General features: G+C 37.6%; 2 protein-coding genes across 3 annotated transcripts in view; one reads left to right on the plus strand and one right to left on the minus strand.

The window, feature by feature from the left end:
* Positions 1-18484, plus strand: part of DSC1 (desmocollin 1) — a 325511-nt gene that overhangs the window by 11904 nt on the left and 295123 nt on the right. The window lies entirely within an intron of this gene.
* The window catches only part of DSG3 (desmoglein 3), a 48349-nt gene continuing 34534 nt past the window's right edge, over positions 4670-18484 (minus strand). Inside the window, exons 9-16 of the mRNA XM_045781860.2 lie at positions 16599-16870; positions 15835-15974; positions 14151-14375; positions 12323-12583; positions 8701-8840; positions 8321-8384; positions 6691-6938; positions 4670-5532 (exon numbers count right to left, since the gene is read on the minus strand). Coding sequence (XP_045637816.2) covers positions 4915-5532; positions 6691-6938; positions 8321-8384; positions 8701-8840; positions 12323-12583; positions 14151-14375; positions 15835-15974; positions 16599-16870 — 1968 coding nt within the window. The 3' untranslated portion in view covers positions 4670-4914. The remainder of the gene's footprint in view (positions 5533-6690; positions 6939-8320; positions 8385-8700; positions 8841-12322; positions 12584-14150; positions 14376-15834; positions 15975-16598; positions 16871-18484) is intronic.

An 18484-nucleotide genomic window follows, 5' to 3' on the forward strand; every position in this document is an offset into this window, starting at 1 on the left:
CTGCTTTATAATTAAGAGAGTTCTTTGCAATCCTCTCTTGGTTGTGAAAGAATATAAATACTTCCTTTGCCTTCTGAGGAAATGAGGACATACATATTCTTTCAATCTCAGTGTTTTGCTTTCATTGGAATTTGACGCTGTGTGTTTTCACATGACTTTTACTGTTTGCTAATTTAATAATGACAAATTCAGCACACAGAAAGCATCATAGATATTCCAAGGCATAAATTTAAAAATATGATGGTACTTCATGGAATAAAGGTGGAGAGGGAGATAGGATTGAGGAGTAAAATAGTTGTAGTTGTTCAAATGTGTTGTTTTCCACAAATCATGGAAACGCTGAGGTGGAAGGACCCATTTAAAGCTATCATTTAAAAAAAGTGAAACAGAATAAAACAAAAATCGGGGTCTTAGATACAAAGAACAGACTGATGATTGCCAAAGGTGGGGCATAGGGGGGTGGGGAAAATGGCTGAAAGGGGTCAAAAAGATACAAACTTACAGTTATAAATAAGTCATGGGGATATAATATACAGCATGGTCACTATAGTTAATAATACTGAATTGCATATTTGAAAGTTGTGAAGAGGATAGATCTTACAAGTCCTTATCACAAGAAAAAAAAATTTTTTTGTAACTATGTATGGTGACGGATGTTACCTAGACTTACTGTGGTGATCATTTCACAATATATATTAACATTGAATCAAAATCTCTCTATTTAAAGTTATTTTTATATCTAGCTACATGTCACACATAACCTCTTCTAAATAGTGTGCTATCAAAGTAATCCTAAAGGGCTTTATCAGAAAAGAGATTCTATGACTTTTGGGTAATTTGTTTTCCTTATTAAATGTGGAAGAGATGCCATTGTGCCCTGAAAAATAACCTCACATATACTTAAAAATAACAGCAAATCATGTATTTGCGTTCTTTCTATCTATTCCCCCATCTCTACCTTTTCATCTCTATCTCTCAATCTTAGATATACATAGAAATATATAGATTGCTCTGTCCTCTATGCCCAAGTAGATATATTTGCCTGCAATGTACTGCTTCTTTAATCTTTAGAATTATATCTAGATTTCTAGTCTTTTAAAAATTACTTTCCTTGTTTTCTTTGTATTCTTTCCAATTTTTCATGCTCTACTCACATCTTAGAGCTGAAAGCAAGCAGATTATTTTGACAGAGAATTATGTATTATTATTACTGAATAACTATATATAAACCTTTACATTAATGTCACTTTATTGAATGACCTTGAGGAAGTAATTTGTTCTCTGGGTCTCTGTTTTTCTGACTATAATCAGGGTTACTGTAAGAATTAAATTAGAATATGTAACTAACTGCCTTGGCCACCTGGTAGGGCTTATCAGTATCTAGTTTCTTCCTGCTCTGGTAACTGTATCCATTTGCATTTGTTCTTTTAGACCATCATTCTCTTGAGTTTTAACTGTATCTGCATTGTGTTTAGATTTTTCTGTTTTGCATTTGTTAAAAAGAAAGGCTATGAATAAAAGAAAAAGAAAGTAAAGGCACCAACCTTGAAGGGCCCATGTCTTGTCATGGAAGGGTCATGAAGAGCAGAAGGAATCTCAGTATTCTCTGTGATAAACGTGTTGCTTCTGGCACCTGGAAATCAACCAATTATCTTCTTTTCTTTATCAATTATCCCCTTACTTAAAAATGATCTCAGACTGTGTTGTCGAACAAGTATTAAACCATATAGGGGCGCCTGGGTGGCACAGCGGTTAAGCGTCTGCCTTTGGCTCAGGGCGTGATCCTGGCGTTGTGGGATCGAGCCCCACATCGAGGCCCACATCGGGCTCTTCAGCTGTGAGCCTGCTTCTTCCTCTCCCACTCCCCCTGCTTGTGTTCCCTCTCTCGCTGGCTGTCTGTATCTCTGTCAAATAAATAAATAAAATCTTTAAAAAAAAACACCATATAATCTGTGATTCAGAGTTACTTTTTGCAGACCCAGTAAAGGAGTGCAGAAAATGCTGAATTTCCAATAACAAGAAGGAAGGATCCTTAACGTTTACTCATTTCTTAATTGTTAGTTGTATTGAAGCTTGTCAGTTGAGTGTGTTTTTTCACATTCTTCCTTGACTTTTGAAAGTTAAGATAATTGGTCTTGCTGTTTTTATTCTTTAAACTTTTTATAAATCAGAGGATCAGGGGATATTTTTGGAATTTACCTACAGGGGTTTCATTTTTCCTGGGGTTGATTTGGAACGTCAGAGTCAAGCCATCCACTTTTCTTCACTCAACATCCACTCTAATCCAGTTTCTGCTCCTCATACAGCAGATCCAAGTTGAATGGTATGAATTAAAGAATGAAGAAAGTCAGCCAAGGCAAGATTTGAAGTTCCAAAGGGACTTTTTGTGGCATCCCTTTAAAGGAAGACATGAAAATAAAAAACCGGCATTTACTGGGAGACAGACCCAGGCTGAGGGCTGATAGCTGTCACCAGAACCATGGTACATTACCTTCTCTTTGCTCCAGCTTTTCTCTCTGAGGCATCATAGCATGTCAGAACTTTTGCTGAAAGATCATTCCAAACTACCAAACAAATAATAAATGAGTTAAAGCATCTAGTTAATAAAAGTCTGCCCTGACTTCATCCAGCACCTCATCCAGCACTATTTCCACCTGAAGAAGAGATCCGGAGTCCCCAGGTATTTCCTTCCTGCCTGGGAGGATGGGCAAAATGTATCTGCTAGAAAAAAATGTAAAATACTGATAAAAATACAAATGTAAGTCAGTTTCTTACCTTATATTTCTTAGTAACTGTTAATTATGGAGAGTAGTTCACCTTTTACTAAATGGTTAAGGAAGTACTCATAAGTTTGTTGCCAAACAGTTTTATTATAACAGTGTTACACTGTTAAAGTTTTAGTATATACTGTTTAAAATTTATACATCAAGTAAAAAGACATTTTCAAACTTTTTTTTTTTTTTTTTTGCTTAAAACAATTTTTATTTTTGGTGAAAAAATACAGATACATTTTTGCTTTGAATTTTCTTTTACATGGCAAATCAATTTGAGGTCCTCCTGGACAAGATGAATCTATTTTTATTTTACAACACATTTAATTTCAATTTTTCCCTTATAGAGCCTTTACTGCAATGACATAGTTTCCTCTGCAGTTTGGCAATGCAGCAAAATTCCCATTTCATGAAAAGTTGGGTTTTAAGAGGCAATGCTAAAGTACTTTAAGGATCCTGAAGACACTTTTGAACTTGAAGTAAGGATTATTATGATTAATTTAATTCTCATTCATCACAAATCAACCATGTGTGATCTCGACCCCAGAGCAAGCTTCCATTGAGAAGAGGTCCCAGTGATAATAGCAAGACAGCTTCCTCAGGACCTGCTCCATAGATGGGCACACTGCAGGTGTTGCTAAAACAGCGGGCTTGTCTTGAAAGAACAGATTGCCTGCACTTCTTGGCTATTCTATACCTTCCTGGTAGTCATGGCACCAGGGAGAGGGAAGGATGTTAGATGTAGGGACATTTAGGAGAGTCTTTCCCCCCAGGGATCCTTAGGACTATATCCTTCTGTGTAAAAACACACCTTATTACTTTGCATTCCATCTGGACAAACAAATAGGTTTTGAATATGGCAACAAAACAAAACAAAGAAGAGTATTTTATATACAATTAGAGATAATGGAGCTGGACAATGACCTTGTAAAGACTCAGCTAAGACAAGAATGTTGATAAGAAGATAGGGTGTTCCTTAGGGGCTAAAGGCTGAAGATCTTGAATGACCTGAAATGATTTGAACAACCGCATTGCTATCACGGCAACATGCATGAAGTAATAAATTCGAAATCTTCATTGTTATGCTAGAGAATTAAGTTGCTGTAGCTGTTTCAAAGGAGTGAGGTTTAATAAAATAGAGGGTACTGATAACCCCTTTCCATCTCCTTTTTTGACTTGAAATGGGGTTTATAATACATACTCAAAAATTTCACAATGTTAATCTATTCAGAGGCCTCTTTTTCTTGTGAGAAAAACCATGTATTTATTCTCACAAAGTCTGTAGACATTGTTAACATAATAAACATAATAAACATCATTATATGTCATATGCAAGTTACATCTACCCACTGACGCTTAAAAAATAGAGAGTAATTTTTTAAGAACTATTAACACAGGATTTGTACTGAGAAATGGAGCTCAATACAGATATTTTCTTTGGATAGATCCTTTCAAAGAAATTTAGAAAAACACAAAATATTATTTACACCATACTAAGCTTTCCTAAACGTTCTATGATATATTCTTATCAAATTTTCTTATTTTGAGAATTGAGAAATACAGATATAGCAAGTTTAATGCATAAGCCAATAGCCCTTAGCTTGAGCAAAAGATGCACTTAGGGTCTCCCAACACCAAGAGGATGGCAACAACTCAACTGCAACTACTTCCTTTTTCCAAGCAGCTCAAAATGCTTTAGCAAAGACCTTATGACTCTTACATCATTATTAGTGACATAAGAAAAGGTGACAGAGACAAGAACTGGGGCTCTTGACTCCAAGTGCTTAATCCACTAAAACACGCTGCATTTTGTTGAAAGTGACAAATACCTTTCTTTAGTACTGCAAAAATAGAAGTTTAAAAGTTATTAATTGTTAATGGAAATTTTCCCACTGAATATGATCTTAAGATTTTTTTGAAAAAATCAAGATTTACTATCACTTGGATGGTATTTGAGAAGTGAGAGTGACAACATATCCAGTTTGGGGATATTAACTAGAAAATTCAAACGAATCGAGCTCAGTTTAGGAGAGTACCAAATAAGTGCCCAATTAGACCAACACTGTGAGCTTTGTTATGCTACTTTGAACAATTTGGTCCAAATCATTATATTCGGCCAATATGCTATTCCAGTTCATTCTGGTCATATCAGACGGGAACAAGGATCTTCTGTACAGATCATATTACGTGACCCCCGTAGCTCCATCGGAGTTTGTAGGCTGCCAGGAACATTGGAAATGGGACAAATCACCCTTTCTGTCACTATTACATTTTGCGTGAGAAGCGGCTCAGAAACTGTAGTGGAAGGTTGCACGAGAGAACCAGAGGCCGAGTAAGTCTCTGTTACCGTATAGCTACCATGCTGCAAAGGGTCAGGAATGGAAATGGCTGGTTGGAGAGCAGCGCCGGAAGCAGACAAAGCAGAAGCTCCTTGATGGCCGGACAAAGTCTGGCCCCTAACAGATTCTGACTGTTGGACTCCTAGGGAATAGCTGCAGGATTCAATCCCAAAATGGCTGTCTTTGGAAGGTGGCTGAGATTGTTTGGCTTCATCATCGATCCCGAGACTTATCTCTGCAAGTTTTTTAAATTTGGGGCCGAGCGAGTCCAAGAAGCTTTCATCCAGCTCATCGGCAATAAAACTGCAACAACCCAAGGAGCCCACGGGAGAACTGGGGGCACCCATTCCTTCATTATCATAGATCAGCAAGCAGTCATTTGCTTCCTGGGCATCGTCTTCCTCTGCACAGGCAAATGCTTTCTAAAGATGGAGACAAGTGGAAAAAATGAATTTTAAAAGAGTCTCAGCTAAAGAATACAATACCGTTCATATACTCAAGGATTGATCATGAATGCAAAATTTAGATAATCTGTAGAAGTAAAGGCATACTCTGTATATCAACAGTCTTGTTACAGACATTATCTGGTGTTTGGAGAACAGCGTAGTTGACATTCCTTCAAAATTGAATCTGGCCTGGCCTTGCGTTTTAAGTCTGGGGTTTGAGGGCACTTGCATGCATTTAGACTTATAAAACCAGTGTGTTCAAAGCTGGGAGGTTATTCACTGGGCCAGGTGTGGGGGTCCCTGTGTCCCATTTGCACCATCTAAGCCAGCTCTCAACCAGACTGGGCCCTTGCCTAGATTCCCTAACCCATGCGGGAGCCTGACCCATGACTAAGGACCACACCACACCTCAGAATATCTCGAGTCCTCATCCCAAACAAACTCTCCCTGCCAGTCATCAGACCTTCTCAGCACCAGGTCTGATCCCAGAACTTACCAGCTCTGATACCAAAACTCTGTAGGAAATCTGTCCTAATGATGCATCAACCAAGAGGAAAGACCTGCCTCTTAAAAGTCTTCTCTGTTCTTGAACCCTTGTTCCTTTCAGTTCTATGCTTCCTGACACTTCATCTGATCTTTGATCACATCCCCTTTTCCCCTTTTTACTTTTGGGTCATTAATTCAATGGTCCTTCATCATTTTGGGGCATAGACTCCTTTGAAAATGTGAAGAGTACTATAACCCTGTCTCAGAAAAACATGCACATTTGACATACTTTATAGTATAGGAAACACAAAATAAGCTGCTTTGTATTTCTAGACAGGATGCTGCTGGCCCTGACATGCAAAAGATTTTGCTTTCCATTGTCATTCCAGTCACAGGGAAGAGGTTCCACTTGCCATATTATCTCCCTTGGTGTCTAGCTACCATTTTTCCTTTTGACTAGTTGCCCAATTTTGGCAGCCACCTTAGGTTATCTGCATTGTTTTAGCAAAGAACCCAATTTTTTTTCTTACATTTGAACAAGCTGTAAGTAAAACAACAACAGCAAATTGCAAACCCGAAGTGTAGTCAAGTAAAAAGATCTCTCGTGTGCATACAAGAACAAAGCCACAGAGTTTTCCACCAAATTACCTGAGAAAAATAGGAGTCCAGGAAATTCATGTTCACTGCTCCTTCACCATAGTCTTTATTGGTTCCTCCAGTGGAATGCCTTGTTCTCATCGTTCCAGACTGTCTCGCAGAACCAATGCCAAGTCCAGTGGCTGCTCCAAATCCTGCAGCAGCTCCAGATCCTGTGGCAGCTCCAAGCTTGGTGGTCAGTTCCATTCCCGAGGCTCCTTCCACCACTGTCCCTCCAGCATATGTATTCGTACAAACTTCTAAAAATGGGAGAAAATTCTATAGTGTCTGATGCTGTATTTTTTTTTTTTTAGTGTTTTTTGGTATCAATGAGCAGACACCAAGTAAAGCAATTAAGTGGGAGAAATTACAATTATATGACTAGGAGGTGATAAGAACATCCTGTGGTCTGTAATGAGAGTAACAGAGATGAAGCTGCCACAGAGGAGATGAGGCTGTACAGAGCATCTTAGCAGATGGAATAGCTCTGGAAACATGTTAATTAAAAAATATACACAGGAAATAGATTTTCAGTGACAACAGCCAGAAATAGAAAAGTAAAAACAATATTCAGCACACAGCCATGGAAAGCTTCTAATGCAATGCTTATTTGTTTTCAGGAAAAGAGAAATTAAAATTAAGCTATCATATTGCTTTCCATATGGAAACCAAAGAGGAAACACGCATAATGTAATCATGCAAATTAGCATGTGCCAATTTAGTGTCTTGGTGCCTGAAGAAAATGTGAAGAGCTATGACTATTCTCCCTATTACCTTTACATTACACTTTCATGGAAAGTTAATTTTTTTCTAGAGAATTCCGAATATAATTTTTGCTATGTAATTATAATGGGAGAAGCAGGTGAGGATTGGGGTAGCTGATAAAGGCAGACATTTCGGCATGATCTCATGCAGATTTTGCGGTCTAGACATTTAAAAACAATCTATTGCTAAGTATGGAATTAAGATAAATTTTAACGTTAGGCATTAGGTCTTATTGTTCCTCTAGTTGATGCCTTAATTGTGGCACTGAGACAATATGAATAAAACAGTCATTTGGTAAACCAAAGAAATAAGTAATTTTATCTGTCTGAGAACATAAACGATGTTGTCCCATTATGACTGAATATAAAATTGGTACTTGAACTCAAATCAGGGTATTGTTAGTTCTGGAGAAGGAAGAAGGGCGATACGATTGAGGATGGGCACACATGAGGTTTAACTGCAAATATTAGGGTTAAGAAGAATTAAGGTTGAGTGGTAGGTACACAGTATTTGGTGTATCTTCCTTTACATTTTTCTACATGCGTGAAATCAGAAAAGATTTCACAATTAGTAATTGACTGAGAGCTATACTTCAGTTTATTAAAGTTTGGAAAACGTGTAGTAAATCTTTAGATATTACAAATGGTGCCATCAGTGGGCAATGAATTTCAATGAACTTATTGAAACCCGAACTTGGCCCTGGAATTGACTAATATATAATAAATCATTTCATTGAAACCCTATTTCAGTGGTAACATCTCCCAACGTGTGTACATATATGCAAATTATTAAGAAAATGATTTAGAACACTTATTATTTTTCAGTATTTCTCATTTAACCCAGCATTGCCTTCAAAATCCATTCGATGTTCACTTACCAGAATTTTCCATGAAATCGGCTCCGTTGGCAGTGATAGGTGGCACACGAATATTTGTGATTTCCTGAAAACCATGTTCAAAAAGTAAATACGTTTAAAAGTGAGCCAGATTTCATGGTACTATGGGTGAAATGTGGCTCTTTGCAAAAGGTGACTTTAGAAGAAGGCCACATTCTTGCAGGAGTAACCATTCTTATGATTAGGCATCTGAAGAGCTATGATTCAAAAAGGCTCCATTTATTTCAGCACTGACTCACAAAGGTCTGTAAAGGTCAAGGAGTGTCTTATTTTTATACCCTATTACCCCATTTCCTATCTGAATATAAATCTAATTTTGCTCTATGTGATTGAAATAAATGTTTTAGAAACTGGGTCCTCACCTTGTCTTCAGGATGGGCTCCTTCGATTCCCCACTGATGAATTGTTCCTTCTGAACCATCAGGAACTGGGATAAATCCTCCCGTCACTCCCCCGATAGGACCCGCCCCACAGTCACAGGTCAGCAGCAGAAGGGGGGCCACTAGTTATAAAGGAAAACAAAATATCGGAACATTCGAGTCATTTGGAAACAATGTGACATGACAATTGTCTGAAACGTTATGAGGAAAATACAATATTTTCAGTTCTAATGGAAAATCTAATAGAAAGCAAAATTAGTTTTTACAAAATAAAATGTAAGTTAAGCATCCTAAAATTTCGTATGATTATGAAACTGGAGGAGACAGATCTGATCATTCTTGTGATATGTATATTTTCTTAAAATAGTCACTGTTCAATGAATGGTAAAGCTGGTTGCTCAGTTCCTCAATCCTTTTCTGTAATATATATATATATATATATATATATATATATATATATATATATATATATTGCATTTATTTGTACATTTGAGGCAATGTATATTATGTCAGGTGACTACACACCTGGATGGTCAGGATTTTAGGTGGGCAGGAAAATGTTTCTGTAATCTGAACTCACTCATCTCATAGAAAACAGCAATTAACCAGCAAACTCCCTCAGCAACTAGAGTCATGAGCTAATACCACTGTACTCTTAATTGGGACTTAAGAATCCCTAGCTTGGAGGGGCTTTCCTGTCACGGTAATTTTCATTCTTTCTGTACATATCTGTCACATCTCAGCAATAAAGATTGCCATCATTCTCATGCTAATGGACCAAGAGGTAAATACTGAACTCTCTTGAAAGGAAGTTCTGGAAAGCTAGGTAGTTAGTGACCCCACCCTCGCCTCTGGCCTGTCAGGATCTGTGGAATCCTCATGTTTGAATTCTGTCCAAGTAGAGGCAGTTTAGTGAGGGGTTGTTAGGGTTCGAATTTTAGCTTCACCTCTCACCAGCTGGGTTAAGTTTTGTCATCTTTTCTTGCCTCTAATAATTAATCCAGAGAATGGGAGAATAAATATTGTCTGCATCACAGGTTGTTGTGAGTATTAAATGATTTAGTCATATTAGTAAAGGACAGTAGTGAGTGCTATGAGGATTTGTTAGTATTGGCTGGAAAGGCTCTGTAAGTTATGCAAATTAGGTTGGTCCTATATTATAAATAAAATAGGTTGGACATAATTGATGTATTTTCTCAAAATTTTATATGATATTCATATAAATGATACTTCTACAGGCTTTTTAAATTTATTGCCGTTCTCAATTCTGTGATTTGTTAAGTGTGTGGGAAGGATTGAATATTGTGAGTTAGCAAATTAGTTTTTAAGGTGATGAATGTACATCTGTATGGTGAGTATTTTTGGGTGGGCATACATCAGCTTTTAGGGATCTTGCTTATCATTGTATCTACAATATATACTTGGTTTTCATATATGAATCCAGAAAAAGTTTTTCAAAGTCTTGAATGTATTTCTACAGACTGAAAAATGTATGTTTTGTCCTGCATAAAAATCAAAACATGGCATTTTTCGCATTTTTCAAATGGTAGAAGCACGGGAAGCAAATGCCATCGTGGGAATAACATGGTGTACTTTCTCTGATTGCCATCCTGAGCCACAATCCCAAATGTACAATGGCTTGTGTCTAGGATATAACTACACCCTAAAAGTCAGTATTTCAAAATGAAACTCATCACGGCCACCCTATGTATCTGGGCTTCATCTAGTATTTTCAATTTCATTTAATGGTTTAAAGGACAACTGAATTCAATGGTTCATCTGGATTTCTTACCCACGCTTCATATTCCTTAGTCTCCAAATCTTCTCCATGTAATGCCTTACACACTTACACTTTCCTTTCCAGTCTCATGTCTAAATCTGGCTTCTATCATCTCTTTGAAACTAGTAGAAGATCTCCTAACTGTTAATTTCCTTTCTAATTTACAGTACACAGAGCTGCCGATGTTATCTTTCACAAATATGAACATGCTAGGTTTTTATTCAGATACTTTCAGCAACTCTTTTTTTTCTCATAGCTTGAAGCACAAACACCATGACATATGTACATAAGCCCTTTCAAACTGATAACAGTGCATTCTCCAGTTTCATCTCCTTGACTGTCCACAATCTCCCCATGCATTGGCCTCCCCAAGGTGTGATTCCTAAGACATGCAAAGCATTTTCTGGCTTTGGCCCATGCTGTTACCCTTTGGGAACAATTTTCCCTCTTTTTATATTTTCTATATCCTACTCATTTTCCAAATTGATGTTTCTCCTACTCCACAAAGCCTGTATAATACCCTTTGTATTCATTTCTATTAGAGCGGCATCATGGTATAGTTTTTTTCCCCATAGAGTTAGACATGCATAAATCTGTGAATTACATGAAAACCAGAATCAGATTCCCTTTCCATCTTGCTGCTTGTGTCAAGACTCACATCTATGTACTTGAAAAGTCTTTGGTTTTGAAATTGACTAATATGATGTTAAAAAACTGAAAGGTGAGTCAATTTCAGCTGTGAAATGGAACGATGCATGTTAACTGCAGAATAGTAAACACTTTTGGGGAAGGCAGGAGAAGAATATATGGCATGTGTGGGAGGCCACTAGATGTATGGATAGCAACTTCTTTCTTTTTTTATAAAAAGAGATCTGAACAGATATTGCAAATATTAAGATCTGTTAAATCTGAGTTATGGTTATATATGTGCTTGTCATGTAATTTTCTGCACTTTGTGGTTTAAAAATATTTCACAAATTTTTAAAAATTTAAGTGAAGAGGTTGGAGTAGACTTGTTTATCATGAATAATCATTTTAATTCTAAAAGCCTACAGTTCTATAATAAATTTGGGAAATCAATGTGAATTTATCAAGGGTTTTTCTTATTTATATAAGAATTTGCCATGAATTTCCTTTAAATAGAGACTTACTACATTAAAAATATTTGATTCACAAGATTTTGATTAAACTTTTTAGAAATCTGTCCACTGAATAAATAAATTTTACTTTTATCGAAAAATAAAACATGTAGTTTCCCTAAATGTGTTCAATAAACTTAATCTTATTAAGTGAAAGCCTTTAAAAGGGTGTATAGATAGGTGGTAAGCTATTTTCAGGAAGTGCTGGATTTAGCAATAACTTTTCAGAGCCTATGATGTATTAATGTTCATTATAAAGCTCAAAGCCTATATATCCTCTATATTTTTCCATAGGGCAAGGGTTCTTTTTCTATTTTATGTCTATGGAGAAGACATTTTAGAAAGTGCTATTATGGGTAACGGTATTATTTTGATGATGAACATTACTGGCAGTGTGTAGAAAGTGTTCATACTTTAATTTTTTTCTTGTTGATTCTTTTGCAGTTTTCTAAATGTCTAACATACATATGACTTGCTTTGTTGTATCATGAATATAGATTGTTGGCAAGTGACATGTTAACTTTCAGTATTTCCAGTTCTTCCTGAAAATGTTACCCCCATCTTTGCCTATAACACAATTAAGGAATGGTTGTACATTGCAAAGATGACATTGCCCATGTAGCCTGAAGGCCTCTGCAAAGGCCGATTCTCTATCAAAACCAGAATTTAGCTTTGGCATACTCACATAGCAACAGCAAAAGACCAAGGAGTAGCAGGCCGATGGCTGCAGGCCCCAGCCTCCCTGATGATGTCTTTCCACCTATGCGTTCAGAGTCTTTGTTCCCATTAGGAGTTCTACAGGTGTCCCTGTTGTCACACTGGCAGACTTCCAGACTTAGGCTCTCTGGTGTCTCGCACTGTCTGTCCTGACTGTCGGTAACTGTGAGGGAGATGCTGTGCGTTCCAGGAGATAGCGGCTGCTGGGCATTTAGGAGTGCGGAAGTAGCTGCAGACAAACAATCACACCAATCAACAGCAGGACAAGGTGTCTTTTGCTCTTGAAACTACTTATTTTTGTTAACAGACCCAGGGTTGCCTTAAACATCATTGTCACAAATAGGGAGGCTGATGATAGTAAGGTGAGGTTTGAGCAGTTCTAAGAGTGATAAGGGGTTCAGTTGGGTACATCGGGCTGCGCTTCCTCCTTGTCCTTCTTTCTGCCCCAGATGGCCTGTTATTGCTTCCCGTGAAGACTCAGTCCTACCCTGATTTTCCCCCTGAAAGATGACAGGAGGCAGGTAACATTTCAATATGAAGACCCCTCTCCTGGGGCTTAACCAATCTCCTGTATGTCTGCACCAACCCTCTGGACTCTCGTGTGGCCCTCTGGACGTATGCCTTCCCTCTGAGTCCATGTTTTTGTGCCTGACTTATCAAGACTGAGTTTCTGCTTTGGCTTCCACTACCTCAGCTCTTCCTGATAGTTTTCATCCCGTGTGCCCAAATGCCAGTTGTATGGGATTCTCTGAGGTGAGGGCCTGTTGCCTATCTGATTCATGAACATCGATCATTCTCTGCTCTCCATTGCTATGTTGTCCCTTTCTAAGTGGGCTCCAGGAGCAGCTCTTGTAAGCTGCAGAGCTGTGTCAACTGAATCACTCTTGACCCTACCATGCCCTTTGGGTATCTACTCATTCCAACCACTGTTGCCTTGTTCAGCGTCACTCAAGCAGATGTGTCTACTGCTGGGTCCTGTCTCTCTCTCATGTTTCTTTTGCAGCCTTTTCATTGGCCATGTTCTGGTAAACCCATTTGGAGCCAAAAGCTACATGAATACTTTGGAACTATCAGTAAGGACCTAGGAAAGAAGGCCGTGGAGAACAAGATCCCTTTGGTGACTCTAGCAATGGCTGATACCTATGACTAGGGAACCATAGAGCACATTCATGGAGAGAATCAAGACTGCTTCAGCAAAGCGCTAGAGAAAAGTGAGAAGATTCTTATTAAGTCCAATGGCTATTTCTAGGAGACTCCTAGAAAACACAAAAAATGTAAAATTAGCGTGATAAAGGTTAGAAGAAAAGGAAGGATGGACGAACTCTTTCCCACTGGCTAATGGGCTAATGGGAATTTCAATCCACTATGCTGTCAGGATTCCTAGCTAGGGACAAAGTAGCACTTCCTATGAGCCTTGAACGGACAACCCCTCCAGTGCTTCATGTCTGTTCAGAGTCTGCCCATTTAAGAAAAGTTTATATATTTAGAAATTTAAACAGCTCTACAATAAAAGTGATGGCTGACTCCATTCTTTTTATGGTGTGCTGTGGAGGTAGGAATAAGACATTAAAAATATAAAACAATTAGATTGCACATAAAAAAATATTAATTGCATGAACATATCATTCCTTTTCTGAAGAGAGAATAGAGTCATGAGGCCAGGGCCACATCTTCATTCCAAAGAATTTTTCAATTATTCTTGGAAAAGACTTGCTCCCAATTGAGCTCTTTTATCCCTCTGGAAATATACAGAAGCAGCAACTTTCATTTATGGAAGCACGTTTACTATTACTCACCATTGAGTGTTGTGATACTCCACACAACTGGCAATTTTAGTGGTTGTTCCTCCAGAGAAAATGTGTAGGGGCCAGTAAATTTATTGTCTAGTGCTCTAGCTGAGACAACCACAGAAGGCTGTGAACTACAAATGGTTTTCTTCTCAAGGACGATTGTTGGACAATTTTCATTAAAACCAGGTACTTCAACATATACGGTGCCTGTAGAAGTTTTACCCGTATTTTCTGTAAGAATAACATTTGAGAGTTAAAGAAATATGTAGAATACATCATACCCCAAAAAACCTTTTAAATGTCTCTTGCATGTAGCCAACTTAATATGTCTCCTCATGAGAAATTATATTTGTTATTCTTACAAGTAAAAAGATGTCATTTAATTTCCACATCTTATAAAAAGCAAATTTAAATTGATCAACTTGGCTGGTGTCTCTAATTAGTAGCGTTGGCTATTAATTTAATGTGCTTGGAACCGAAACCTGTAAGGTGATGAATTCGCTGATTACAAAGAAATCAACATAAAAACAATAGTTTTCTTAAATGTATCCTACTGCATGAACCCAGCACTGTGTGAAAGACTTTTGCTTCTAACGTTGAGCCAGAGTATTTGGAATAAGCAATGATTTATTTTTACTATCCAAGATACAAAAGTTTATTGAAGAAAATTTTTTCAGTGTTGACAATCAAAACCAATAAAGCAAAAAAGTAAAAATTTCTCCATGGTAGGATTATGAATAATTTGTTATTTCCCTTAGTGCTTTTTGCTCTTTTCCCAAGTGATATGAGTTTGGTGTTTATTCTTTTGTTTTATTTTCTTATGTTTGCTTATTGCCTGAGCATAAATTAATTTATACTTGATGAAACACAAAACACCCAATGAATATTATCTTTAAAACATTCCAGAAGATTTTATTGTTCAATGATCTGGTCACGTGAGGTCTTTGTAAGTGACTCACTTTATAAGTAACTCACCAAGGCACCTCACATTTAAGTTGAGCTTTCCTGACAAGCCTTCGGTATCAGTTTTTATCCATTCTCTCAAACACAGAAATTCCTGTGGGTCTCAAAATTTCTGCCTCAACACAAGAGACCACAGGGACTGAACACAGAATTCACTGGTACTACAAACTCCATTGAGAAGTTGAATCCAGTCTTCTGGATTCAGGTGCCTCAGATCTGAGACCCAAGACCCCTAAGATAAGTAATTTTATGTAGTGATAAAGGCAATATGTTAAAAATCAGAATCATCTATTCATAAAGAAATGTCAATTAGAGTAACATTTCTCTAAAAACGATTGAAATCTTTTTAAAGATTAGAGTAACATTTCTCTAAAAACGATTGAAATCTTTTTAAAGATTTCTGTTGTTTTAATTTTTTAAAAAAGATTTTATTTATTTATTTGACAGAAAGAGAGAAAGAGAGAACAAGCAGGGGGAGCGACAGGCAGAGGGAGAGGGAGAAGCAGTCTTCCCTGCGGAGCAGAGAGCCCAATGCAGGGGCTGGGATCCTGACCTGAGCCAAAAGCAGTTGCCCAACCGACTGAGCCACTCAGGAGCCCCTAAGATTTTTATTTTTTAAGTAATCTCTATGCCCAATGTGGGCTCAAACTCATGGCCCCAAGATCAAGAGTTGCACGCTCTACTGACTGAGCCAGCCAGGCGCCCCATTTTGAAATATTTTTCTTACCATCTATGGCCAGAACCTCAGCTGTGATTGTCTTGTTAACTATGAAAGTAGAATCCCGATCGATGTTTTTGACAAATTTGATCTGAGCAGTTTTTGAATCAATGAATAGTAAACCACCATCATTACGCCCCATCATATACCTGTTTTATGACAGAAAAAATAGTTTTCTTTCAAATATGGAATGCTTACCTATTTAATGAAAATAACTCATTTTAAATTTAATGTATTTATACTTAATTTAAGACATCAAAATATACTCTTATAAACAGTGGTAGAAAATTAACGTATTAACATGGATAAGGAGTATTTCATAATCCTTAAGTATTAGCGTGGTTTTTCAATTTTCTACTCTGTGCAATAAAATAATTGTTTAATTGCTCTTACAGCATCTGCTTTGCTTAGTATTCTTATATTGGGGCATATATGTTTTGTATGTGCTGTTTTATCTGATTGCACCGTGGTCTTCTGGTGAACTACTCTTTTAAAACTCAACTGAAAGTTTCTGTGAGATCTTTTCCTGATTTCTCTCCATCAGCTAAGGCATTCTTCTCTTAGTTTCCACTTTAACTTATGCTTACGTTAGCTTTGCTCCTAGTCCACTATGTTCCACTGATTTGGCTGTAAGTCTCTTCTTGAGTTAGCCAGTTCCTTGAGTTGGCCATTTTGTGTCTCCTTGTATTCTTGGCATGTAATAGTTAAGGTATTATTTTGTAGTAGTTTACAAATTAAAACCACATCAAGGAATAATGTAAAAACAGTCTTACTTGACGTATGAGGCGGCTTTTCCAGTGTCCTCATCAATGGCTTGATATGTTCCCAGAACATAATTGACCAGTTTTTTACTACTTATGCCTTTCTGCACAGTAAATCTCTTGGAAGCAGGATGGAATGCAATTCCTTCTTTCACGTTGACTACTTGAATCGTGACTGGGGTTGACTGCACTCGATATTGAGAAATTACTGATTGGTGAAATTCAGCTTTGTTTTTGACTGCAATACCAAGTTGTACATTTTGTAGTTGTTCATAATCTAGAGCCTAGAATAAAAAAATAAATAAAATTAGAAGGAAAGAAGTATCACAGAGATACAATTTAGCAAACCCAGAACAGGACAAGAGAACTCCATGTCCCATGCTATGAATGGCCCCTTTTATTTCTATATAGCAAGACAGCTTCAGAAATCATTGTAATGTTGAGATGGAGAAACTATTAAAATTCTTAACTCATAAGACCTCAGCTTGGTAACCGATATTTACAAAACAGTGGACCTCTTTTTAGACTTCTAAAACATCATCATAGTTTCTTTAGGCTGTGTGGTGCAGTGGAAAGAATCCCAAATTTGCTATGGTAACATGGCTTGAATACTAGTTCTGCTGCCCAATAGCTGTGTGACTCATGGCATAATATTTAATTTCTCTGATTCTCAAATTTTCACTTTGAAAAAAACCACAAACTTTACCTCATTAGATTGTTGTGAGGACTGCACAAATTTAGTCCCATAATACATTCCTATAAATGGCAGTTATAGCCCATCCCAGAATAGCTACTGTATTCATGTGTAATAGTGTCTCCCCTGACTGGAAATTCCTAGGTGGCAAAGGCAAACTATGGTAATAGATTTGGTTGGCAAATATGCCTGTGCAAAGCAGTGGGTGGGTGGCCCACCAACTCTTTGTAGAACCATTTTCAGATGGTTTGACCCTCTAATTGAGGTGGCCCAAATCAAGGTCTGAGGAATCCCAGGAGAGCTTTTTCCTTTCACTAAGATATTTTTTTGAGTGTGATAAGGAAATGTTCATTTGGGTTACATTTGTACATTACTGAAAATAACTAAGATAAGAGATTTGGATTTGAGTTTTAAGTTTGCAGTGACTACTTTTGTGAGCTCCAGCATTCCCCAGTGGTGTGGAAGAGAAAGAGTAAGTGGAAGGAAAAGTATAAACAGGTATTTATAATACAGGGGGTAAGTGACAGAAGAAATGATAGAGTCCATGTGCAAAAGTGAGTCAATACTTCTACTGCAGGTAGTTAGGAAACCTGAGAGGTTTCAAGTGAGCTGAGTGTTGAAGGATGAGGAGGAGTTTTTCAGACAGAGGTGAAACATTTGCAAATGCCCAAAGTTACAGAAGGTGACAGAGAGCTGGCTGCAGATGGTGAGAGGCCTTATCTATAGTTCTGAGGAGGCTGAAAGTCATCTTCAAGGCCAGCAGCTGGTCATCAATCCTGGCTGCTATTAGAGTTCTCTGTGGAGCCATGAAGACTTGCCACTGTCTGGGTTTCCCCACAGACCAACTGAACCAATAGTTCTACATTCCCACTGTGAGGAAAAGTTGCTGGTGATGCAAAGGAGCAATAAGAGTGAAGGGCCACTTTCACAGCCAACAGAGAACAAAGTTTTTAAGGAACAGAGTAATCCACATGGGTTTTAAGAAAAACATGGCAGTAGACTGGTGGCAGGAGGAGGATGAAGGGAAGTAGAAATAGGAGATAAGGACATCTATCAGGAGGGATTACAGTCATCTAGGAGCAAGGAGGCAAGGCCTGGGAGATCACAGGCCATAGGAAGGAAGACCAGGGCCAGACTGTAAGGACAATTTCTAGGGCGGAATTGGATGACTGGCTGTTTGTTGTGAGGAAATGTTATGATTGAA

Source organism: Ursus americanus, chromosome 19, assembly GCF_024610735.1.
Source record: "Ursus americanus isolate L20-20 chromosome 19, mUrsAme1.1.p, whole genome shotgun sequence".
In the NCBI taxonomy this organism is placed as follows: Eukaryota; Metazoa; Chordata; class Mammalia; order Carnivora; family Ursidae; genus Ursus; species Ursus americanus.